This window comes from Hemiscyllium ocellatum, chromosome 16, assembly GCF_020745735.1.
Source record: "Hemiscyllium ocellatum isolate sHemOce1 chromosome 16, sHemOce1.pat.X.cur, whole genome shotgun sequence".
In the NCBI taxonomy this organism is placed as follows: domain Eukaryota; kingdom Metazoa; phylum Chordata; class Chondrichthyes; order Orectolobiformes; family Hemiscylliidae; genus Hemiscyllium; species Hemiscyllium ocellatum.
In genome coordinates, this window is record NC_083416.1 from 32,787,026 (window position 1) to 32,814,309 (window position 27,284).

At 40.6% G+C, this 27,284-nt stretch overlaps 1 protein-coding gene across 5 annotated transcripts in view; it reads left to right on the forward strand.

Annotated features, from left to right (window-relative positions):
* The window catches only part of ergic1 (endoplasmic reticulum-golgi intermediate compartment 1), a 131,968-nt gene that overhangs the window by 37,465 nt on the left and 67,219 nt on the right, over nt 1–27,284 (forward strand). For all 5 annotated transcript variants that reach the window (XR_009645541.1, XR_009645542.1, XM_060837112.1 and 2 more), the window contains exons 2-4: nt 5,816–5,877; nt 20,660–20,732; nt 25,314–25,408. Coding sequence is in view for 3 of the 5 variants with exons in the window: in XM_060837110.1 (XP_060693093.1) it covers nt 5,816–5,877; nt 20,660–20,732; nt 25,314–25,408 (230 nt within the window). In the remaining 2 variants the exon portion in view is untranslated. The remainder of the gene's footprint in view (nt 1–5,815; nt 5,878–20,659; nt 20,733–25,313; nt 25,409–27,284) is intronic.

Here is a 27,284-nt window from a genome sequence, read left to right on the forward strand (position 1 = left end):
GGTTGATTGAAAGACCCTTCAAAAGCCTGAAAGTCCTTGTGTGTGCATATGATAAGTTATGAAAACAGAATGTTACAGTGTAGAACAATCAAGAGCTCTAGTCATAGAGTCATTACTCTGACAAGAGAAAACAGCACGTGCATGTTGAGAGTGAAAGGGCTGAAATCAGTGAAACTTGGAACTTTATTGCTCAGTTTCATTATCGATACAGCTGCAGCTGTATCTATAATCTCAGGAGGTGAGTTCAAGAAATCCCAGACTCCCATTCCTTTCTGCAAAGGAATTGATTAACCATACCAATTGGAGAGAGATTCTGTCAGGTAGGTCATGTTCTTGAAAGAGGAAATTGGACAAACGGAAAGCAGGAAATTTGGGGTTGGCTTATATATCAGGGAAACTAATATGCTGAGAGCTGTATTATATGTCATAGAGTGCTACAGCTCTGAGACAGGCCCTTTGGCTCATACTAGTCCATGCTGACCAAAAGGTGTTGGTTGAGATTACAGTAAAGGCAATTCTGCAATCTGAGTTGGTAAGTCTTCAGGCATAGTAGATGTTGGTTCTGTCATGGTATTCTGGGAACTTCTGCATACTGGCTATCTTGCACCTTCATTGATTTTTTTTAAAAAAAATGTGTGGAGGGAATCCAGTATAATATAGGACCTCCTATTTTCTTAAATTGATTGTCTGCTGTTCTCTCTTTCCGGTAGATGTAAATAAAGTTAGTTCAGTGATGGCTTCTTGCTGTGAGTCTATTTTGAATTTTTTTTCAGTGCATTCTTCAACAGTGGATGATAAAACAAAGAAGTACTCTCTGTTTACAGTCCTTCGCATTGATTCCTACAATATTATTTGAGGAATCACAGCTAACATTTCTCTCCCAAATAGTTGCAGAGATGACACATTATCTGTTCATTACATTCATTGTACTCATGGAATCACATTTTTTATTAAATGGCTGCCTGTCATTTTAAATAATTGCATTTCAGAAGAATTTATTGTCAAAACACAGGTTTGGTCAATGTAATGAAGTCATACATAAATGTAACTTCAAAAATTAATTATTGCAAATTGTTTCTTTGGTGATTTGCATTTCCATCAATACTCTCTTGTGCTTCAAGCTAATAATACATATTTAGAGAACATTTAATTTGTCAATGTCAACCTGTTGGCTTTTTGTTCCACTAATTCTATTTAGATTGGTTTAGCACAAGCTGATTGGGACTGGTGTAGAAATTAAACCACTCACACTTATTTCTGCCTATTTCATTTCTAACTTACGCTGTTTTATTTTCTGGTATTTGCTAATATGCAAGTAAGAAAATAATAGCCCATATTTTGCAGTCAGTCAACAAGAAAGCAGTAGCTCTTGCCACTGAGCTCCATAAAGATCTAGTGATATCTAGGATGTGGATTTCCTCTTTCCTGACAATAGTTTGAACTAGCAACCAGGCATCCAGCAGCAGTGATTTGATTGGATTTATTGTAGTCACATGAATCTAAGTACAGTGAAAAGCTTTGTTTTGGGAGCAGTATAGACAGATCATGGCAAACAAGGACGTCCAGATTATAGGGTGCTGAGACAGGGAGGCCTACAGGTCACACTGCACAGGAGGTGCAGAAAGCAAGATCAACATTAGCAAGATCAACATTATTTGAAGTTAGAAAGTCCATTCATCAACCTTCCAACAGCAAGGAAGAAGCTGTTCTTCAACCTGTTCTTGAATGTGTCTAAACTTCTGTACCTTGTCTGACAGAAGAGGTTGTAGGAGTGTATTTGCGGATAAGAGGGATCTTTGATGTTGGCAGCTTTTCTGTGTCAATTAGAAATATAAATGGAATCCATGGATGGGACATTGGCTTCTGTGATGGTCTGTACTGTATACAAAACCTTCTATCGTATTTTACAATCCTGGGCAGAGCAGTTGGTGTACCAAGCTGTTATACACATGGTTAGTATGCTTTCTATTGTACATCTGTCGAAGTTGGTGAGGGTCCAAATGGACATGCTGAATTTCCTAAAGCTGGCTGAGGAAGAAGAGGCATTGTTGTTTTGTCTTGACCGTTGCACGTATGTGTGAAGTCCAGGACTCTTAGGAAGTGACATTCTTGACCCTCTGCACTTCAACTCCATTGATGTAAATGGGGGCGTGTCCACCTCCTTTTTTTCCTGAAGTCAATGTTGTCATCAGTCAGGCCAAATAGCTAAACACATTGAAGTATTCTCAAGTGCAGTGAACGAAGAAGTAAAATGCTGATGGCCCTATAGTGTTCAAAAGTCTGTGCAATCAAGCTTGGTGGTGGTGCCATGCAATATAATTGCAGAGAATTTACAATGTGAAGATAGAATTTTGTCACCACAAAAAAATTGAGATGGTCACTTACAGATGTAACAAAGTCAGGCAGGTTGGTGAGGAAAAAGTCAATTACTTTTCTACTGTTGGATCCCTCATCACCACCTTCATTCTTAGACGTTTTCCTGAGCCACTCTTAGTGATGGACATTGGAATCTTCACCCAAAGTACATTGTGTACCCTTGTCACCCGCTGTGCTTCCTTCTTTTGGTGTTCAACATGGCAAAGGTCTGATTCATCGGCCGAGAGGCAAGAGCAGTAAATGCTAATCAGAACGGGTCTCCTTTTGTTTGTTTGCAATGAATCTTTATGGGGTTCAGTGTCAATGTTGAAGATTCCCAGGATAGCTCCTTCCCACCTATGTACAGCTTTGCCAGAGCACCCAGTGTTAATAAGTAAGACTTTGCAAGGTCTGCAGGGTTTATTGTTTCCAGTGCTAGTGTTGGATGTCCGTCCTGTTTAATTTCTTAGCTGTATCAAACCAAGACTAAGTTACTTGCCTGTGCGTCTCAGAGAACCTTTAAATGTCAATCACATTGCTCTGGTTCTTGTGTCATTTAGAGTCACATGTAGACCAGATTTCCTTTGGAAAAAGATATTACTGAACTAGAGAGGTTTATACAACAATTAATATGGTTATTAGTAGACTGGTTTTTAAACTCCAGATTTGTGAATTGAATTCAAATTTAACATTTACAATGGTGACATTCAACCCCATGTCCCCAGAATGTTAGCAACAACATCTGAATTGCTAATCCAGAGGCATTGCCTCCCTGCCACTGCCTCCCGCTCCCTCCCTTTCTCGTGCTAATACCGCCAAAATTGTAGGGAATTTATTTCCTTCTTTGGCAAAACATTTGCGTTTGTAAACTGTAATCAGCTTGTTGCTTCCTGTGAGTGTCCCCTGAGTATGCTACAGTATCAACATTTTTTTTCTGATCACACAGCAACTTAAAGGGCTTTGATTGCTTGCAATAATTTACATCACATTTCCGTGATGTGTGATACCCTGTACCATTGGAATGTTGATTGTTCACTTTAATAAGTAGAGCACACTGCAGGATGTCTTTCTTCCTTCCCAAGTCAATGTTATCGAATATTTCATTATACCTCATAAGTCATCAAAATTTGGCATCCTTGCTGTCCTAAATAACTCTGACCTTACTCGCACTGTCTAGCCTGTTCATCTGGTCTAGTCTTCATTTTTGGCTGCATCTATGAGTGCTGGAAGCTCATGTTCAAGTGATTATGATTGGTCTTGTTATTCAATCAGAGATCTGGTCTAATCAGGTTAAGCAGAAGTCTTTCCTTGTCTGCATCTGATCTTGCCTCACTCTATTAATCCTAGCAGAGAGGATAGTTTAACATTTCTCTGTTATGAATTGCTTGCTTACTACTCTTTATGCCTGTTCTCTCTATCTTTGTCTCTAATACCAAGTGCAAAAGAAACCCAAAGCTATCAATCTGTGTCTGATACCTATCTATGTGGACAGAAGACTGAGGGTGGTGGTGGAGGGTTGTTTTTCAGACGGGAAACCTGTGACCATTGGAGTGCCACAAGGATCAGTGCTGGGTCCACTGTTTTTCATCATTTACATAAATAATGTGGATGTGAGAATAAGAGGTACAGTTCGTAGGTTTGCAGATAACATCAAAATTGAAGGTGTTGTGGACAGCAAAGAAGGTTACCTTAGATTACAACAGATCTTGATTAGATGGGCCAATGAGCTGAGAAGTGGCAGATAGAGTTTAATTTAGATAAATGTGAGGTGCTGCATTTTGGGAAAACAAACCTCAGCAAGACGTATGTACGTAATGGTAAGAGTAAAAAATGAGGTCTGCAGATGCTGGAGATCACAGCTGCAAATGTGTTGCTGGTCAAAGCACAGCAGGTTAGGCAGCATCTCAGGAATAGAGAATTCGACGTTTCGAGCATAAGCCCTTCGTAATGGTAAGATCCTAGGGAGTGTTGCCTAACAAAGAGACCTTGGAGTGCAGGTTCATAGCTCCTTGAAAATGGAGTCGCAAGTAGATAGGATAGTGAAAGTGGTGTTTGGTATGTTTCCTTTATTGGTTCGGCCACTGAGTATAGGAGTTGGTAATACATGTTGCAGCTGTACAGGACTTTGGTTAGGCTGCTGTTGGAATATTGCATGCAATTCTGGTCTCCTTCCTATTGGAAAGATGTTGTGAAACTTGAAAGGGTTCAGAAAGGATTGACAAGGATGTTGCCAGGGTTGGAGGATTTGAGCTATAGGGAGAGGCTGGATAGGCTGGGGCTGTTTTCCCTGGAGCGTCAGAGGCTGAGGGGTGAGCTTATAGAGGTTTCTAAAATCATGAAGGGCATGGAGAGGATAAACAGACAAGGTCTTTTCCCTGGGGTGGAGGAGTCCAGAACTAGAGGGGAAAGATATAAAAGAGACTTAAGGGCCAAATTTTCACGCAGAGGGTGGTGTGTGTATGGAGTGAGCTGTCAGAAGCAGTGATAGGGGCTGGTACAATTAGTGTTGAAAAGGTATCTGGATGGGTATATGAATAGGAAGGGTTTAGAGGGATATGGGCCAGGTGCTGGTAAATGTGGACTAGATTAGGTTGGGATATCAAGTTGGCATGGAGGAGTTGGGCCAAAAGGTCTATTTTGGTACTGTACATCTCTATGACTCAACATCCAAGACCGGAGGGCCTGTAGTGTTCTAATTTCTGTCCACCATCACCACCACTTGGCTCTCTACCTGTCTCACCTGGCATTGGCTAATGCTGAGAGTTTGATTTTTATTTTGTGTGTGTTATCTGTTGGCAATTCTCCATTTACACAGTTGCAAGCCTCGGACCTCTACCTGTCATGATTCTAATTTAAGTGAAAGTTGGACCCATGACTGTTTATGGTTACAATTTTACTCAAGTTCTCATTACTTCTGCCCTTTGTGTTGAGTTTAATATATTTACACTCAAAATGAAATCTCTACCTCGTCTTGCTCCACTATGTCTTTTCACCCTTCTCCTGCAGTTTGCACTGTTTGCATGTTGACTTTTCTTATATATCCTTTCAAGTCCATCATTGATGGTAGAGCATCTGGGCACCTTCAGCATAAAATGTCTTTAAAAAGAAAATCCTTTAAAAATCTGAAAATTGATTTGTTTGGTCAAGCTATGATAGTCTTTTCTTTATATGTGTATTCCTTCATTATTTCTTCATTCCATAAAGTGTTATCTGCTGTTTCTTCCATTAAAGGTGCTATGTTAATGCAATTTATTTGTTGTTTGCGTATGAAAGTGGCAAGCATTGTAATTTTTATGCTAACTAATAACTTAAGAGCTAAATGAGAGCAGTTTCAGTTTTTTTTAAAATGCGAGCAAATAGTATTAGTAAATTGTGATACAGTTAATAAAAAAAGTTTATTGATGTTTTAAAATTAAATCTCAATTGCATTTTAAAAATATTTTTCTTTTTTTAATCCTAGACTTGATATCTACAGGAAAGTACCAAAAGACCTTACACAGCCCACATACACAGGAGCTTTTAGTGAGTATTGTGAGGGGAAAAAAACTGTTTGCTTTTACTTACTCAGTCAGATTTGCAGATGTGTTCCTGAGAATTTATGGAAAATGAATACTTCAAAATGGTCTCCCTGCATGAAGGTGATCAGTCCTTGAGACATTAGAACTACCAAACTGCAAACAATCTCTCATTCTTATCTTATTCCACTTATGAAGTACTTATATTCAGCACATCAGACGTACTGTATAAATGCAAGTTGTTGTTCAAAGCAGCTCAGAAGTGTCTGCAATTCAACAACTCCACAGTGCCAACAAAAGCAAATAAAAGCAAATCATTGTTTTTTTTTATTTGTTCATGGGATATGGATGATATTGTGAAAGCTAGTACTTTTTGCCAACCTCTGTTAGCCTTGTGAGGTTATGGTCTGTTGTTTTCTTGGAACTGTTGTATATTATGGGATAGCTTTGCTGTTAGGGATATCTGCTTTCAGATTTGAACCCTTCACTGTGCAGTCCAATTGTAACTCCTCCAAAGTTGAAGCTTACTGTGCCCAGAAATTGGGCAATAGGCTTGTGATTATAAATGACAACTAACATTTGGCTGTATACATGTTTGTTATCTCCATCACTGAGAATCAAACTATATAGCACCTTGATAGGTAGCCCCACTGTTTATGTGGTTGGACTACTGAGCTTTTAGTCAATGGTTAACCCCCAGAATGTTGATGACAGAGGACTCGGTGATTGTTGTGTGCTCAATGTCAAGGAACTGTGACATTGCAGTACCATTTAGGATCTATGGCTGCTACTTGATTAGGTTTTGGATAACTCTGCCAATTTTGACACCAGACTCAAGTTGGTGACGAATACTTGGCACTGTGTGCCTTCATTTTTTCTGGTGCCTCAGCTGATACTGTGTGACTCATCAGGTTCAAAGCTTATTTGGCATCTCCCATAATCTAACCAAACTGTTCCAGTACAGCTACAAGACTAACAGCTACTTGCCAGTAGAAAACTGTCCAGGTATGCCCACAAATTGATGGTTATTCTTGATCTTCAGGGGAGTGATGGAAAGCATTGTTGATTTTCTATCTAGCAGCACTTGTTTTGCAATAACTTGTTTACCACTTTCAGTTTAGATTTCACCAGGGCAACCTGGCTCACGAATTTAGAACATAATTGGATTCCCGAACTGAGATGAGAGTTGATGACCTTTGATGTTACAGAAGCATTTGATATCGAGGAATGATATCAAAAATTGAAGTCAGTAGGCATTGGAGGAAAAACTGACCACTAGTTGGAGTCTTAATCAGTACAATGAAATTGTTGAAAGTCACTTATCTCCATTCAGAGGACATTGTTCCAAGATTTATTCAGGTTATTTTCCCAGACCAATTCTGTTTGGTCATTTCATTAATGACCATCAGCAGCTTATAAGTAAGACCAAAGGTGCGGTGCTTACTGACAAATGTCCTTAGCACAGTTCTGGATTCCTGAGATCCTGAAGCAGAAGCAAGACACAGACAATATTCAGGCTTTGGCTAATAAGTGGCAAATAATATTTCATGCCACACAAGTGCAAGACAGTGGCCATCTCCAACAAGAGGGATACATGAATAGGAAAGGTTTGGAGAGATATGGGCCATGAGCAGGCAGGTGGAACAAGTTTAGTTTGAGGTTTTGTTCGGCACAGACTGATCAGATTGAAGGGTCTGTTTCTGTCCTGTATGACTCAATGACTCTATAAGGAAGACTCTAACCATGTTCCCTTGATGGTTATTGGCATTCCAACATCCTTGGGGTTAATATTGACCAGATATTTAACAGGACCAACCATGTCTATACTGTGGCTATAGTTACAGGTTGAAAGTAGGGAATTGTACTGTAAATCTACTTGCGACTGCCCAATTCTTGTCTATCTTCTACAAGACGCAGGTCAGGAGTGTGATCGATTTCCCTCTGTTCACATTAATGAGTACAACTCTGACAATAAGAAAATCAACATCATCTTGAGTAAAGTAACCCATTTGGATGTCCACTCACTTTTTCTCTTTCTAATAAGAGTGTGCTGTTGCATGAGCATGTTCCATTTACAACATGTAGTACAGTGACATGATTAGGCATCTTCAGCAGTACCTTTCAAACCCTGAACCTCTAATGTCCAGAAGAATAAGGGCAGCAGGTTCATGGGAACACTACCTACAGATTACTGCCCAATCCACACAGTATCTTGACCGAGGACTCTGCCCCTATTCACTATTGTTGGGTTGAAATCCTGGAACTCTCTTCCTATTGGCATCATGGAACTTCCATATGGGCTGCAGTAGTAAAAAATTGGCAGCTCACAGCCACCACCACTTCAAAGGCATTTAGGGTTTGGCACTAAATGCTTTAGTATTTGTCACTTGTTTTCTTGCCTGCTAGTCCATATCTCCAACAGTGTTGATAGTGGGGTATTCAGTGATGGTCTATCATTGAGCATCAAGGAGAGGTGGTTAGAGTTTCCTTGGGGATGGGCTTGGTCTGTCATTCTCTACCCCACTGATTCTGCCCTTGCTGGAAGACTGCTCCTTTCTACCACCTTTTCTGCCCTGATGAAAGATCAATGACATAAAATATTCACTGTTTCACCTTCCAATAGATGTGTTTACCAACTATTCATTACTTTAATTCCTTCAGTTATGTTTTAGATTATTTGTTTGAGGCTCTTGTGTCTTAACATTTTTTTTATTTGTCTAAAATGGAGTATCACTTTGCCTTATTGTTTGCAGACCGTGACTCTGTAGGGTTGATATTTGTATTTTCAAGTCTCTAATGATCTTGTTTTTCTGCTGGATTATTTCTGCATTGCTATGAATGAAGTCTTGGTCAGTTCCCAAGCCTGACTGACAACCCTCGATCAGGAGTGTATGGAGACTGTGTCTGTGTCTGTTGTCTGGCTCCTGTGTTTCCTGCTGCCTGGCTAAAATGACTCTGCCCTGTTAGCGTCACTGTCCAGGTCTTGGGAGAAAGTAAACATTCCCAGTACAATCCTCAGGAGACAATGGCCTAATTTGAAGACTCCTAAAGACGCTGGTGCCTGACAAAAATGGAAACTCAAAAGATAAACCTAAGTTTGAACCTTCGTCAAAACCAGTTCAGATGATTTTATTTTTAATCTCGTTAAGGTTTTTTTTGGGGCCACGATATTAAATCTCCCACAACAATTACTTCATAACCGAAGTATTGCTTCTTGATAACACTTTAACAGAATTTGTTTCAGGAGCAGAATGCACAAGCCGTCGCCATCCCTCCCCCACCACCACCAACATCAGAATTAATCCATCATGTTCCCTTTTGTGTTGCTGCCTGGGTCATTGATGTTTTTGCATGCTTTCTCCATTTCTGGTTGTCCAAAGGGTCATCTCTTTTATATAATTACTTAATGACCCTACTTTTCCCTCCGAGTCCATGGCTTTGTGAATTGCCTTGGCCTTGTTAGTCATACATTCTTTTCCTATTGACGCTTTATTGTCTCTTGTGAAAATGCCCATTCTATTGCTTCCCAGTTCTCTCCTATACGCTGAGATTTCATCCTTTTCTCATGAATTGCTGCTTTTCATGATAATCATTCCCTCTGTTACCCAATCCATTGCCAACTTGAGCTTCCCATTTTCTCCAAGATTCTCCCACTGCCCCCTGATAAGCTCCCAGATGATAAATACCTAAACCCTCAGGATTGCTTGTTGCCCGCCCCTTGGACTGCCTTGGCAGGGCAGCCACAGCTGAGCATACCCCAACCCTCAGACAGATGTCTTCACAATATTTGACTTGAAGGAGTGGGCTGTGGCCTAATCCCTGAATTGCAAAGCCATGGAGTTCCATTTCTAGTAGGACCAAGCACCAGAATGACCCTGGCCAACTTAATGGATTGTAATCAGATGAGTCCCTTTACTTGGTTTTGGGGAATCCCCAACTTATTAATGGCCTCCTCGAGCCCACTCAGGACAGGTCCCTTTGACTTTCAGATGTAACCATTTGTTTAAGGCACATACAGAATGCTACCAATGTAAGTTGCTGGCACAATTTGCAAGTGTGATTCTGGTGTATTGCAGGGCTGTAGAACAAAACGTACCCTCTCTGGACTGTCAGTGCTGTGAATTGTGACAAATTTCTGTCTGTGAACAAGGCAGCAATACAAGGCAGAGAAGCTGATAGCCTGTAGCTTCGCACTGAAGAACCAACCTGTTGAAAAGCAAAACACACCATGTGGGCTGGCAATGCAAAATCAATGAGTGCTAAGAAGGTTAGCTAAGAGCCATAAGATGCATTCTTGGGTAGGTGCTTGATGTGTGTTTGCAAATTGACTTTGAGAAGCAAAACATAAATGCCCCTGAGTTCCAATGTGAAGAACTGCTTTGCTGTAGTGATGTGTCAATTATGCTGAAAGCAACATAATGATGCTGAGGGTTGCTGTTTCCTACATGTATGGATGGAAGGGCGAAAAAGATTGTTTCCAGGGAGCATTCAGGAACATCGTTGTACAGTTGGAGTTGCCTGAAGGCCTGATAACTGCTCTGACTTGGAGTCATAGACATAGAGATGTACTGCACAGAAACGGACCCTTTGGTCCAACCTGTCCATGCCGACCAGATATCCCAACCCAATCTAGTCCCACCTGCCAGCACCCGGCCTATATCCCTCCAAACCCTTCCTATTCATATACCCATCCGGGTGCCTTTTAAATGTTGCAATTGTACCAGCCTCCACCACTTCCTCTGGCAGCTCATCCCATACACGTACCACCTTCTGCGTGAAAAATTGGTGTCGAGAGTGTGTTGCTGGAAAAGCACAGCAGGTCAGGCTGTATCTAAGGAGCAGGAGATTCGATGTTTCAGGCCAGAACCCTTCATCAGGAAAAATTGGCCCCTATGTCTCTTTAACATCTTTCCCATCTCACCCTAATCCTATGCCCTCTAGTTCTGGACTCCCCTACCCCAAGGAAAAGACTTTATCTATTTATCCTATCCATGCCCCTCACGATTTTATAAACCTCTATAAGGTCACCCCTCAGCCACCGATGCACCAGGGAAAACAGCCCCAGCCTGTTCAGCCTCTCCCTGTAGCTCAAATCCTCCAATCCTGGCAACACCTTGTAAATCTCTTCTGAACCCTTTCAAGTTTCACAACATCTTTCCGATAGGAAGGAGACCAGACTTACACGCAATATTCCAAAAGTGGCCTAACCAATGTCCTGTACAGCTGCAACATGACCTCCCAACTCCTGTACTCCATACTCTGATCAATAAAGGAAAGCATACCAAATGCCGCCTTCACTATCCTATCTACCCGCGACTCCACTTTCAAGGAGTTATGAACCTGCACTCCAAGGTCTCTTTGTTCAGCAACACTCCCTAGGACCTTACCATGAAGTGTATAAGTCCTGCTAAGATTTGCTTTCCCAAAATACAGCACCTCGCATTTATCTGAATTAAACTCCCATCTGCCATTCCTCAGCCCATTGGCCCATCTGATCAAGATCATTTTGTAATCTGAGGTAACTTTGCTGTCCACTACACCTCCAATTCTGGGGTCATTTGCAAACTTACTAAATATACCTCTTATGGTCCCATCCAAATCATTTATATAATGATGAAAAGTGGAGGACCCAGCACCGATCCTAGTGGCACTCCACTGGTCACAGACCTCCAGTCTGAAAAACAACCCTTCACCACCACTCTTTGTCATCTACCTTTGAGCCAGTTCTGTATCCAAATGGCTAGTTCTTCCTGTATTCCATGAGATCTAACCTTGCTAGCCAGTCTCCCATGGGGAACCTTCTCGAACGCCTTATTGAAGTCCATATAGATCACATCTACTTCTCTTCCTTTATCAATCCTCTTTGTTCCTTCTTCAAAAAACTCAATCAAGTTTGAGAGACATGATTTCACATGCACAAAGCCATGTTGACTATCTCTAATCAGTCCTCGCCTTTCCAAATACATGTACATCCTGTTCCCCAGGATTCCCTCCAACAACTTGCCCACCATTGATGTCAGGCTCACTGGTCTATAGTTCCCTGGCTTGTCCTTGCCACCTTTCTTAAATGGTGGCACAACGTTAGCCAACCTCCAGTCTTCCGGCATCTCGCCTGTGATTATCGATGATACAAATATTTGAGTAAGAGGCCCAGCAATCGATTCCCTGGCCTCTCATGGAGTTCTAGGGTACACCTGATCAGGTCCTGGGGATTTATCCACCTTTATGCGTTTCAAGACATCCAGCACTTCATCCTTTATAATATGGACATTTTGCAAGATGTCACCATCTATTTCCCTACATTCTATATCTTCCGTGTCCTTTCCCATAGTTAATACTGATGCAAAACACTTGTTTAATATCTTCCCCCATCTCTCGCAGCTCCACACAAAGGCCGCCTTGCTGATCTTTGAGGGGCTCTATTCTCTCCCTACTTACCCGTTTGTCCTTAATGCATTTGTAAAAACCATTTGGATCCTCCTTAACTGTATTTGGCAAAGCTATCTCATGTCCCCTTTTTGCCCTCCTGATTTCCCTCTTAAGTATACTCCTACTGCCTTTTTATACTCTTCTAAGGATTCACTCCATCTATCCTGTCTATACCTGACATATTTCACGTTAAAGATTATATCTTATAATTTCTTGAAGACAGAAAGGAGAATTGCATGCTGCATAGAAATGAGATGAGCTAATAACAAGATAAAGTGCAGATAAATCAAAAGTTACTATTCATCATTATGTTCCTGAACTGGGCATTTAAACCTTACGGGAAAACTCAGGTATTTTGGTATATTTTGCAAACGTCTTTGCAAATGCCTAGGTTGCTCAACAGTATAGGAGATTTCACCCCATAATTTTTTTTTGTGTTCCTGGGCAAACGCTAATTCAAAATCTAATGTATGTATAGTCATGATACAGTCTTGTATTGTATAGCCTGATGATAAAACAATTGTGTTTTAGTCAAATTTTATTTAATATGAATTTTACAGAATATTAGAAAAGATCATTCAGTTCATTTGATTCATGCTATCTTTTTCTTAAACCTAGTAATTTGACAAAGTAAATTGATGACATTTGGTTATTGATTAACCAGTGTAATATTCATTGATACATCTTTTAAAAATAATGCTATTTTAAAACTCTTAACTGTCTTTGTTCCTGTAGGAGTAGATGTAGCATTTCAAATCTCACCTGAAACTATGGCTTTCCATTTCTGACTTCATGCTGTTGAATTTACATTGCATACATTCTAAAATCTTAATGTCCTTCCTATAATGAGGTGCCTGAAACTTTCACGCAGTTTGCTAACTATGCCCTAATCATCGCCATGTAAAATTCAAATGTTGAGTCTTCACTTTATTTTTCCATTTATAGAGCCCCAAATAAATCCAAATAATGTTTCTTTATGATACTATTTTTTTTGTGCAATTGCTTAGAAGTAGAAAAGTACTTTCGTGTTGGTCTTAAAACATTTACATTTCTGTGTACTTGTGGTCTAGTTCCGCCAGTTCATGGTTTAGTTACTGCTCTTGGATGGCGTAACCAAGCTTTCCTGATCTTTATTTCAGAAAATCACGTGATATATAACTGGACGGTGGAAATGCATACAATTACTCATTTTTGACAATTTGGCATCATGAGTCATAGTAGTTGACTTATAGTGACTGTAAGGTCACATCTCCTAATATTGTAATACATTTCCTCTGTTTTGATACTTGTCATAACCCACATCTTTTTTGTAGTTCAGTGACATTACTTCAAGCATAAATCAATCGCTCCCTCTTAAAGGCTATATAGCATGAAGTATGTTGTTCTAAAATGAAAATTAGAGTTAATTATGAAACTGTGGTGGACAATATAAATTGAGCATTTACTGTCTCAGAGCAAAAATCTATTTGCTAACTAATTCCAATTCTAAGTTTTATTTTGAAAGTTGAGATAAATCAAATCCTGAAATAAAACATAGAAATAAGTGTTCCCTGAGTTTGGACAGTGCTTATGTACACAAATAAGGCATTCTCACTTTTCAGAGAGATAAGGTAGATACCCTTTAGAGACAGGTGGCTCAAATATGAAAGCCCAAAGTTCTTGTTTAAAGTAACAAGAATAACTATTAAAAGGGCATTGGAATGTATATTTCTCTCAAAATAAGTTAAAATTACAGATTATTTTTCCTTATAAGATATAGTTCTCCGGACTAAAGGGATCAAAGGTATGGGGAGAAAGTGGGAACAGGGTACGGAGTTAGATGATCAGCCATGATCCTATTTTCCTTGTGTAATGAAATTAATGTTTTAGCTGCTGTAAGGGTGTAATTTGTATAACAAAATGACGACAATTTGGAACTTCTGTTTCTTAATAAAAAAAATCTGTTTGAGCTATTTGTTGCTACAATCTGAATGCGATGTCAAAACAGAAGTATTCTGAGAAGAGGAGTCATACCTTCAGGAATTTCTCAGAAATAAGAGGAAGTGCAAACAGTACAGTTGAATGTGGTTTGAGAAAACAAGTGTTAAGGAGCATCTATCTTTAATTACTGAATTTTAAAACACAGCTCTTAACAAAGAAATAATAAAATTTTAATGTGCAATATATTTTATCCCCACCCACATTAATTAAACAGGGTAGGTATTTTAAGATTAAGATGAGCAATCTATTCACCCAGAGAATGGTGAGGCTGTGGGATTCTTTGCCATAGAACGTCACTATTGTCAAATCATTGATCCTTTTCAAGAAGGATTTAGAGCAAATTCTCTGTATACACAAAAGCACAAATCACATCATCAATTATCCATGGCAAAAAATAAGTAACAACAAAAATCAACATCCCTGGGCAAAAATTATGTATCTGCGTTTTTTTTTAACAAGCTCTGGATACATCTGTATCCATGAACAGAGCTGAAAATGTGTTGCTGGAAAAGCGCAGCAGGTCAGGCAGCATCCAAAGAGCAGGAGAATCGACATTTCGGGCATGAGCCCTTCTTCAGGGGTGGGGGAAGACAATGGTAAACAATAAGTGAAAGCGGCTTTGACTAAAAATCATCCTGAAATGTTGGAGCCTCGGGTCCGACATGAGCAAAACAATCTGTTAGATACAACCCACCATCCTCACTTAGCTCATGAATCAGTGATCCTCCAAATGCCAACTGGAGGCACTGAGGAGAGAAGGACACAGCATATGCAAGTGCTGATAATTATGGGTGTTTTCATTGGCTTTGTTATACTACCAATGATTTACTTGGTTGAATTCTAGACTCTGCATGTGGTGTGGTGACATGAACCTGTTCTCACCAACCAAATATGTTGTAGATGTACCTGTTTGTGACAGCATTGGTGAGTATGAGCTTTGCATTGTCAATGTGGTGGGTGATTGCCATTTTAAGTATAAGATGGAATAAAATGGATAGAAATGCACTTTGTAGTGTTTGAATGAGATGGCAGATACAAACTCAAGATTCAGGACAGCAGACGGAAGAAACATCTTTACTGAGTTGTGAGAGTTTGGAATTATTGATGTGGCCATGCTAACGTAATAATATGCTCGCTTAGATTTTTGAAGGGCAGGGGAGCAAGGGAGTATGGAATGGGGCGGGCACATATCATTGGGACTTCTCGTGGTGATAAACACCAGCGTGCATTTGTGGGCTGTGTGGCCTGTTTTCTATGTCACAGTGTCTATTAAAATATTTAAATGCTTGCAATTAATGGAGTGTATTTCCTTCCATACCTTTTAGAATGGTTGTCACATCAGATTATGCAACACTGGCACCCACTTGAACTTAGCAATGAGACATTTTAAATAAAACAAAATACAGATCTGGCAACATCTGTAAAGAGCAAAGCTTAGTTAATGTTTCGATTCCAATATGACATTTTCTTTCCTGAGAAGCCCTTTGACATACAATTCGTTGACTTTTATTTTTATTCTTCTAAAAGCTGAGGGTTAAAAGAGAAGTGGGAACTGACATTTTCTGCCCAGACTATTCTTCCTGTCATTCTCTAACATTCCGCCCCAGTGATCTCATGAACAGTGAGTGCTGCCCACAGCTCACCGCTTTGGCTCATGTCACTGAAGGGGAATTTCAGGAAGCCACACTAGGGGGAGTTCCACAGTAAGTATTCGTTCCCAGGCTGTGTCAAACCAGCAGCAGCTGCAAGGGGGTGGCAGAGATTCTGTGATTTCCTCCAATGTCACTGTGGATCACTTGACAATCAAGTGGAATTTAGTTTCCATCATAACCATTTGTGTCACAAGCTCTGAAATTTTCCTGAAAGAAATTTTACTCCGGCTAGCACATTGCAGAATGCTTTGGGATTTGCAGGCAGTAATATATGTAATTGAGTTTCTGAATAATACCATAGAATCATCAAATCCATGCAGTGCAGATAGAGGCCATCGGCCTCCGAAGACCACTCACCTCCCCCCCCCCCCCCCCCATCCTATCCCTGTAACACTGTACTAATCATGGCTAATCCCCTAGCCTGCACCTCCTGGATACTGTGGAACAATTCAGCATGGCCAATCCACCTACCCTACACATCTTTGGACTGTGGGCGGAAACTGGAGCAACCGGCAGAAACTGACGCAAACACAGGGAGAACATGCAAACTCCACATTGACAGTTGCATAAAGCTTAGCCCTTAAAACTGCAGAAGAGTTCCAGACTGCTGTTGCCTTTTCTGTGTCTGGGTTCATGCTTGAATGTCTTTGGAGGGGGACGTATGTACACTGATGTGGAGATACTGGAGAGTGAGGGTGTTGTGAGCGGGCAGTTCTTAGAACAGAGAAAGTTGAAGGGAAATTTAATAGAGATGCTCAAAGTCAAGAAGGGTTTTGATAGAATAACTGAAGGATAAGGTATTTTCCAGTAACTAAAATATTGGTAACTGAAGTATGAGGACATGTATTCAAATTAATTGTCGAAAATACCAGTGATGATGTAAGAAGCAGTATTTTTCAGTGAATATGATCTGGTAAGTACTGCCTGAAAGGCGTGGTTGAAGTGTGCTCAGAAATGAATTTCAAAAGGGAATTAAATATTTGACGAAGTGAGAAAAATCATTGCAGGCTGTGGGGAAACTGTAGGGTTGAAACTCTAATTGATTAGCTCATTCAAAAGACTTGACACAGACACAATTGGCCAAATAACCTGCTGTTTCATTCTATGATATTATTATGCTGGTCTTGTTTTCCGCTGCCAAAAGATTTTTTTTAATATGCCATTTGATTGCTGAGGATATCTAAGTCATTGTTGGATTATTTTTGGTGATTTACATAAAATAGTAGAGACAATGTCTCATTGACTCATAGGTGTTTACAGCACATAAGGAGGCTGTTTGGCCTATCACATCTATACTAGTCAAAAAGATCTGATTGTACTATTCCCACTTTCTAGCTCTTGATCGTAGCCTTGGAGAGTATTGCATTCAGGAAGTGAATGGATGTAAGTTTGCTTGCTGAGCTAGAAGGTTCGTTTTTAGGCTTTGCGTCCCCCATACTAGCCAACATCATCACTGAACCGCCGGTGAAGCACCGGTGTTATGGCCTGCTTTCTATTTATGTGGTTAGGGTTCCTTAGGTTGCTGATGTCATTTCCTGTTGTGATGTCATTTCCTGGAAATGACTGCCAGACTACTCAGACCTCTTGGCATCATGGTAGCCCACAAACCCACCAACACACTAAAACATCAGCTAATGAACTTAAAACACCCTATACAGACAACAAGCAAAACAAACGTCATTTACAAAATACCTTGCAAGAACTGTAACAAACGCTACATTGGACAAACAGGCAGAAAATTAGCCACTAGGATACATGAACATCAACCAGCCACAAAAAGACATGACTGATTATCACTAGTATCCTTACACACAGTTGAGGAAGAACACCACTTTGATTGGGCCAACACATCCATCCTAGGACAAGCCGAACAGAGACACGCATGACAATTCCTGGAAGCATGCCATTCCAACTGGAATCCTATCAACAAACTCATTGATTTGGACACCATCTACAACCCTCTGAGAAAGGAACAGGAAGTTACATCACCAACATGGGAAAAGATATCACCAATCCAAGGAAACCTAAACACACAAATCGAAAGCGGGACATAACATCAGTGCTTCACCGGAGGTTCACTGATGATGTTACCTAGTATGGTGACAAAATGTCTAAAAATGAACCTTCCAGCTCACTGAGCAAACTTACATCCAGAACCTCAACTTGAGCTACAAATCTTCTCAAAACTCACTAAGAGAAGTCAATATTTAAATATTGCTTGAATGTCATAAGATTTCTGACGCATCCACTCTTTCAGGCAGAGAGTTTCAGATTTGTACCACCTTCTGGATGAAAACCTATTCTCCTCAACTTTTTAGTTTTCTACCTCCTTAACTTAAATATACTCCCAGTTATTGACCTTTCTACTAATGGAATATGTGCCTTCCAATCCATCCATTCTACATCCCTTATCTTAGAATCATTAGTGTGGAAGCAGGCCATTTGGCCCATCGAGTCCACACCAACTCCCCAAAGGCCATCCCACCTAGACTGACCCCTCTACTCTGTTCCTGTAGCCCTGCATTTACCATTGCTAATCCACCTAACCTACATGTCATCGGACTGTGGGACGAACCAGAGCTCCTGGATCACAGACGTGGGGAGAATGTGCAAAGTCTTCACAGTCTGAGGGTGGAATTGAACCCAGGTGTTTGATGCTGTGAGGCAGTAGTGCTAACCAATGAACCATCATGCCACCACCATTTGTGCTTCTTCCTGGATGTTACTATTACCTATTTAATTTTCCCCCAGAATTCATAGATCAGTAGTCTTTATTTTCCGTGAGCCAAGGGTGTTGGCTCCAATCTAACATTTGAAAAGATTGTTTCTTAACTTTTAGCCACAGTCCTGATCCAACTTTATTTATTTTGTCACGTGACTTGCAAAGGAACAGGCAGAATCATCTCCTGTTGAATTTGCTCATGAACAAGTTTGTGTAAGGAGCATCTCTGGGTCAGGTTTCCTTGACGTTTAATTCAAATGTCCAATGCTTGCTTCAAAACTGGCTGCCCTTACTGCAATTCATGTTAGTTTTGAAAATTAATAAAATTTTGAATTATTCCAGCAGCTCATTCAATTTTTATTATGTGGGAACTTTGCACTTCAGCGATCTTTTGACTTTTCTGAACTCAACAAACATCAGGAAATTGATGAAGAGAAGGAAACAATATTTGCATCACACTTTGATAACTTTGGGACATCAAATAATGTCTTTATAGCTAATGAGGTACTTTGAAGTGTTGTTGTACAGAGAAGGGAAACAAGGAGTACTCACCAGCCCTGATAGCCGAAGAAGCAAGCAGTCTTCAATGTGCCAACTGACTGTTTGAACCCACATCCCCAATACGTTATTTGTTAGCTGTATTTTTATTCTAACTGAGCTTTAGCAGCTCAACAATGATGTGCAGTGTCATGTTCCCTTGACTTTTATTTTGTATAGTGTTTAATCACTCTAACAAATACAGGTAATTGATTTGATGCCAGAAACATGGAATGATGTGGTATGTTGCTTCTCCAAAACAATCTGTGACACTGCCATTTACTGAGATATTTTTAATCAACCCGGACAGATATGTTCAGACACACTATTTGGAGGAGGTGGACTGGAATCTAGACCTCTGGCATCAGAGTTAGAGACACTATTACTGTCATGTGATCCCAATTATCGAGTTGTGACTTGTTTATTGGCTTGTTTAATTCCATCTTTAATGATAACATAAAAATGATTTAATCATAGCACACTATGGATCCACAATTCTTTTGTTATTTGTTATTACATTTGTAAAACACTGACGACAATTCAATTTTCTGATCAAGATTTTTAAAAATGTTTTTGCTTTCGGCTTTATCTACAGGTGCTTGCTTACCTTCACCTAAGTCATCAGTTAATCAGCCTTTGTTGTGTGAATATACCATAGTACTATGACTCTTTACTACGCTATATAAATGGTGATAAAATTGAATTATGGTCTGGACCAATATAATTCAGAGCTGAAGAATGTGTTGCTGGAAAAGCGCAACAGGTCAGGCAGCATCCAAGGGTCAGGAGAATCAATGTTTCGGGCATAGGCCCTTCTTCAGGAATGAGGAAGGTGTGCCAAGCAGGCTAAGATAAAAGGTAGGGAGGAGGGACTTGGGGGAGGGGCGTTGGGAATGCGATAGGTGGAAGGAGGTTAAGGTGAGGGTGATAGGCTGGAGAGGGGGTTGGGGTGGAGAGGTTGGGCCTCCTAGGAACCCTCCAACCATAAGGGATGAATGCAGATTTCTCCAGCTTCCTCATTTTTCATCCCCCCCACCTTATCTCAGTCTCAACCCTCGGACTCAGCACCGCCTTCTTGACCTACAATCTTCTTCCTGATCTCTCTGCCCCCACCCCCACTCCAGCCTATCACCCTCACCTTAACCTCCTTCCACCTATTGCATTCCCAACACCCCTCCCCCAAGTCTTTCCTCCCTACCTTTTACATTGGCCTGCTTGGCACACCTTCCTCATTCCTGAAGAAGGGCTTATGCCCGAAACGTTGATTCTCCTGCTCCTTGGATGCTGCCTGACCAGCTGCGCTTTTCCAGCAACACATTCTTCAGCTCTGATCTCCAGCATCTACAGACCTCACTTTCTACCAATATAATTCAGCAGACTTTCTCACACTTTACGTTGACAACATGCCTTGCACTTTGAGCAAAATGAGTATTGGAGTTTGTGTTTAAGTGCGTTTATTTGTTTTATAGTTTCCATCTGCTGCTGCGTGTTCATGCTGTTCCTTTTCTTGTCAGAACTGACTGGCTTCATTGCTACTGAAATGTAAGTAGGACAATCTGTCCCTTGACCTCTGTTGTTGATAGTATTGATGAAAACACTTCTTTTGAAGGGGAAAGCTTAATGGATAAAGCCTAATTAGCATGACCATTGCTCGTTATTGTTGATGTAATGGGGGTGCCAGAATGCTCATTGTGTTTCATTCACATTGGTTTGCTTATTGCTAATAAATCATACTTCCCCTCTTTCCATATTTTTGTTAGACTATCTATAGCAACAGGTCATGAACAAGTCCCTGCTTCAGATGTATTTTCGCAAAAGATGGATATGTTTTGGAAAACGAGGAAGCCATTTTTTTTTCCCTTGAGCTCACTCTGCTGTTTAATTGAATCCTGATTAAATTATATATGACTTTGTTCCGTATCCCTTCAGATATTTAAATTTTTTAAAAATCAATTCATTTTAAAATGATAAATTGACCTTGGCTTGCAGCTTTCTTTGTGGAAGGTGGTCTTTATGTAAATAACTTTTTGACTCCAATTTTAAGTTCTACCCCTGATGTGCAAAAGGAAACAGATAACAGACTATGTCACACATTTTACAAAAAGTTCACTTTGTAAAACAGCGCACACTTTTCCCATGTGTTAGCTATGGTCATGCTCTAATAATTTTAAAACTGTCCTTATGCAAATTTGCTACAGCAGAATCATGACACATATCCAAAAGTAAAAAGAGAGAATTACATTGGTAATGCCACAATCCAATATGACAACAGAGCAACACCAAACATTTGCAGAAAATAAAGAGAAGAGAGATGGAAAAATAATGTCACCACATTTGTGCTCCTTCCCCAGCACAGATACCCTTCCCCAGCACAGATACCATCAATGCATGCATGATGCAGCTATGTCCTTTGAAAAAGAAATCTCCTGTATCAGGCTTTGGTGGTGAATTGAAGGATAGCCTGAAGTCGGTGGTGGGCACGTTATTGGAGGGAATCCTGAGGGACAGGGTGTACATGTATTTGGAAAGGCAAGGACTGATTAGCGATAGTCAACATGACTTTGTGCATGGGAAATCATGTCTCACAAACTTGATTGAGGTCTTTGAAGAAGTAACAAAGAGTATTGATTGAGGGCAAAGCAGTAGATGTGATCTATATGGACTTCAGTAAGGCGTTCAACAAGATTCCCCATGGGAGACTAATTAGCAAGGTTCGATCTCATGGAACACAGGGAGATCTAGCCATTTGGATACAGAACTGGCTCAAAGGTAGAAGACCGAGGATGGTGGTGGAGGGTTGTTTTTTAGAGTGGAGGCCTGTGACCAGTGGAGTGCCACAAGGATCGGTGCTGGGTCCTCTATTTTTTGTCATTTATATAAATAATTTGGATGGGATGCGAGCCTAAGAGGTATAGTTAGTAAGTTTGCAGATGTAGTGGGCAGTGACGAAGGTTACCTCAAATTGAGCAGATGGGCCAATGGGCTGAGAAGTGGCAGATGGAGTTTAATTCAGATAAATGCGAGGTGCTGCATTTTGGGAAAACAAATCTTAGTAGGACTTATACACTTAATGGTAAGGTCCTAGGGAGTGTTGCTGAATAAAGAGACCTTGGAGTGCAGGTTCATAGCTCCTTGAAAGTAGAGTTGCAGGTAGATAGGATAGTGAAGAAGACGTTTGGTATGCTTTCCTTTATTGATCAGTGTATTGAGTACAGGAGTTGGGAGGTCATGATGCAGCTGTACAGGACATTGGTTAGGCCACTTTTGGAATATTGTGTGTAATTCTGGTCTCCTTCCTATCGGAAAGATGTTGTGAAACTTGAGAGGGTTCAGAAAAAACTTACAAGAGTGTTGCCAGGGTTGGAGGATGTGAGCTACAGGGAGGGGCTGAACAGGCTAGGGCTGTTTTCCCTGGAGCGTCGGAGGCTGAGCGGTGACATTACAGAGGTTTGTAAAATCATGGATAGGATAAATAAATAAAGTCTTTTCCCTGGGATGGGGGGAGTCCAGAACTAGAGGGCATAGGTTTAGGGTGAGGGGGAGAAAGATATAAAAAAGACGTAATGGGCAACTGTTTCATGCAGAGGGTGGTGTGTGTATGGAATGAGCTGCCAGAGGAAGTGGTGGAGGCTTGTACAATTGCAACATTTAAAAGGCATTTGGATGAGTATGTGAATAGGAAGGGTTTGGAGGGATAGTAGCTGGGTGATGACAGGTGAGACTAGATTGGGTTGGGATATCTGGTCGGCATGGACGGGTTGGACCGAAGGGTCTGTTTCCATGCTGCACATCTCTGACTCTAAATGCAAGTGTTGCTCAATGTGGACTTTTGGGGTCTCTCGAATTATGGGTAGACAGGCATTCAGCAATCTTTAAAACCATGCGGTTGCCTCTGCTCTAGAAATCCACAGGGCAAAAAGATCCCATTTTCTCCCCTTCCTCGTATAGAGGAATTTGAGCCTAAAGGCCACTTGCTGTGGAACAATGGCTCCCTCATGGTGACTTTTATCTCCCAAGCCACGTGGTCACGGATGAGGTAGTGACTGAGAAAACTGGGGAATAATGAGTCAGGGGAAGCCACTTGATACTCTTGTGATCTCGACTGACATGGCTGGGTTGATTGCATTCAATTGTTTCAGAAGCTGCATCTGTCAATGCAGGACTGTTCTTCATACGGCCGCCATCTTAAAAATGCTACCATAATTAAGCCTCATGGTTAGCTGACCTCATCCAGGGAAGCCAGCTGAACCACATGCCAATGAAGCAATGACACGGTCACTGGCAGACCTTTGTCAGGAATCAAGATCCCTGGGGTGAGAGTTCCATCAATCGTGAACGAGTCCGACGGGTCAGAAACCAACAGCTTTTGTTCTTGGCAGCAGTATTGGTGAGGAGGCTGTGGCTGCTGATGGCAGTGCCCTCCTTGGAATCCTAGGATCTGTAGAGAGATCAGAGCAAATGTAAAGGTGGAGTGGGTATGGATGGCGTTTACCAGTTGTGGAATGCAGGAAGGGGGGTGTGCAAGGTATTGGTGACCTCTAATGAACAACACCTGCCAGATGAAGGAAGTGGACATTAAACACTGCTTCCCTTGACTGCAGGAGCCAGCCCTCTGCCCTAAGGTGACAAGCTACTCACTGGCTTGCAGGGAGCTGCTTCTATGCTGACGGTGAGCTCAGGTTCTAAAGTGGTCATAAGTTGCCCATCTCAGGGCCTCAGTTGCCTGTGAGGTTTACCATATATCTTCCTGCTCAATGTGATTCTGAAAAGGTAAGGAGGTAGTGGTGTGTTAGTAACCTGCCTAATTAAGTGTCCTGTCCAGTTCCAAGCTCTCATCCTATGGGAGCAAATAATTCAATCCATCATGTTAGCAGTTGGGAACATTTGATAAACCTCTTAATATGTGACTAAGTATTGTGCTTTTCAAAAGAAAGGTTCATAGGCTGTGAGCCTCACTGACTGGCCTAGCATTTTTTGTCCTTGCCTTAAATGGAGTGGTCTATTTTAGAGGACAGCTAAAAGTCAACCACATTGTCTGGAGTCATGTGTAAGCCGGACCAGGTAAGGATAGATCTTTCTCTAAGAACAATGACAGTGGTTGCCAGATTAATTCCATGTTGAAATTACGGAAAAGAAAATCTGGAATTAAGTTTCACTATCAACCGTGGTGGGATTTGAACCCATGTGTCTGGAACATTGGCTGTCTCTGGATTTCTAGACCAGTGACGGTCCAGAATGCTATTACCTCTGATTATTGTGCTGCTTAACGTCAGGGGGTATTGCTGCAGTGTTCGTGAAGTCCCATTCTGTATCGCTGTCCCCTGAAGTGTTAGATGCATGAAATATTTTCAAGCTCTTTATCCTCCTTACTCCTTATTTAACTGGTATGAACTGGGAATGAAAACGGAGCAGCAGCTGGGGGAGTAGGTTATTTCCTCTAATATTTCAAGGACAACTTTTGCTCCTGACTCCACATTTCAGTGTCAATTTTGAAAAAAAAGTCAAGCCCGGCTACTGGGTTTCAGAGTGAGAAGAGATTTTAAAAATTCTGTCTGCATTGAGTGATGACTGAAATTTTGACAATTCCCATTGAAATGCCAAAGCATGGAGCAAAGGCTAATAGAAATGTCCTTGGTGATTTTTACATTCTTAAGAAAACAGGAAAGCTCTTTAGAAATCTTATTTTGTTCCTCCAACTTAAGATCACAATTTTTAGCGGCTATACTTTTTAAATGTTTAGTTTATCCATGCAAATGAGGAATCAATTTGCCGGGAAGCTATATATCCTTTGTATTGCATGTTATTCACAAATGCCTTGAATATAAATATCAATTTGCTAATTGTTGAGAGATTTTCCCCTTGGAATTTTGTCTTGTTATTTTATCTATTTCATAGTTAGATTTTAGGACCACTTGTTGAAGTCCTTTCAGAGAATTTGTAGTTTTAAATTTCACCTCCGAGTCTTCAGTAACTCCTATACCACCTTGTCTACGTATCTTGTATGCCTCGTTGCTAGGAAAATACTGCATTTCTTTTTATCTTTGGTGACGCTGACTGGAGCATTTAAAACATTTTCTCATCACCAAATGTTCTCAAAAATGAGCAGTTGCCATTGTATTACAGAGTGAATGAATTGTACGTGGCTGACCCTGACAAAGATAGTGGAGGAAAAATTGAAGTGAATCTAAATATCAGTTTACCTAACCTTTCGTGTGATGGTGAGTAAAAGTCAGATTACCCTTTTGTTTGTGTCAGAATATGCAAAGCTCAAGGGCCAAATTTTTCTCTTGCCTTCCAAGTTGATTTCAAGCCCATATCACTGTTCCTTATATGGTTGGTGAAATAGCCCTTTTTAATTTGAGTGTTTCAACCAAGTCTACCTCTTATTGTCATAGAATGTATTTCAGTCTCCTACTTTTAAATGCGAAATAGTTTCTCATTTCATGTATAAAGTCAAAGTACTGTGCATTCTGGGGATCTGAATTTAAAAACAAAGTGCTAGAGAAACTCAGCAAATCTGGCAGCATCTGTGGAGAGAGAAACTGGGTAATGTTTCAAGATGGATTTAACATCTGTCTTCATATCTGAAGGGTGCTGGGAAATTTGGTTTTTTTTAAACAATATTGACAAAGAGTGAGAAGAAGCAAGGACACTGCATTGAGTTTAATGACGTCAGACCATGAATATTCTCCTCCGTTTTGATTACACACCCTTCTCCAATCCATCACGCATCTCATGTCTTGTTGCAGGAGTTTGGTTTGAGCAGAGCTGACCTAGTTTCTGCTATTATCATAGACCATTTACAACTATTCTTGTATATACTCCCTCTACTACCATTAGCACTTCCTTTGCCTTTTGCTTTGGATACCATCACCATGTTCTACTTCCCCTCTTCCTCATTTGTTGACAGCATAAAACCATCACTTTCCAGCCCTCTTCAGTTTCAAGAGTTATAATGGACTCAAAATACCTTTTTTTTGTTCTCTCCACAAATGCTGCCTGACCTGAGTTTCTCCACCACTTTCTGTTGTTACTTTAAAGTTGTGTCTTGGTTCAGTTTCTGCAACTGATAAACCCATTTCTCAGTTCACTCACTCAATTTTGTAATTAAAATAAACTTGAAACATGAGCTTCCCTGGCTGCACCTAGCTCCCTAATATCCTGTTTCTAGTGAAAGCCAGATCAACTCCTCTTGGCACTCATCGTGCATTTTTACAGAACATGTCAGGTTTTGTTACAAAATAAATCCAGATTTATAACATTGCCTGACCCTTTTTCCAAGGTTGGTGCAGTGAGAAGTGTCCTTCAATTCTCTGTTGTGTCCATGTACTACGCATCATTTGTGCAAGTGCAGTTTTGTGCTTCCAAAGGTAGCTTGGGTTTTGGTAAATGTTTAAAATAAAAACACACACACACATCGTGCTGCGTCAAGCATCATCTTGGGGTTGAAGTGCTGTTAGGGCAGCTGCTAGGAACCAGTGGCAGAAAGAAAGGATGATGTGACCAACTTTGATTCAGCTTTTCTTATTTAGTTTTTGGTCAATGGTTAGTATGTCCTTTGAGTCAGCATTTATCCTCTGTATTATTTCTGCAAAAAGGTCCCAAATTGCAAGAGACACAACGTTATTAATCCCACTGGACACTGAGTTAACATAAACCCTCAATGGAAAATGCCTTATTTCTCACTGTTAGTTAGAATCTTTCATGCAGGCAAAGCTGGTTGCGAATGATATCAGTGCTTGTCATGACAGTCAGAACTACGTCAGTGTTTACTGGCTGGAGACATGTGATATTGCCACAAAATTATCTTCTAACCATGCGGATATCAAAGCTTGTAAGTACATGCAATGTGGTTCCTGCATTGCCTGACTCGTTATCCAAACTTTATCTTAATTTGCACATACAGAGGAAGTTGTGCAACATTGTTGTCTCTTCCTGGTTTGTCATGATATCATTTGTAGTATTTGTATGGGTGCAATGATGAGCTTTAGAAATTGATTATGTAAGTTGTTCCAGGGGGACCAGTAGATATCAAATATATCTACTAGCCTTCAAAATGTTGTAAACAGACGGATAACATAATATTCTGGAACT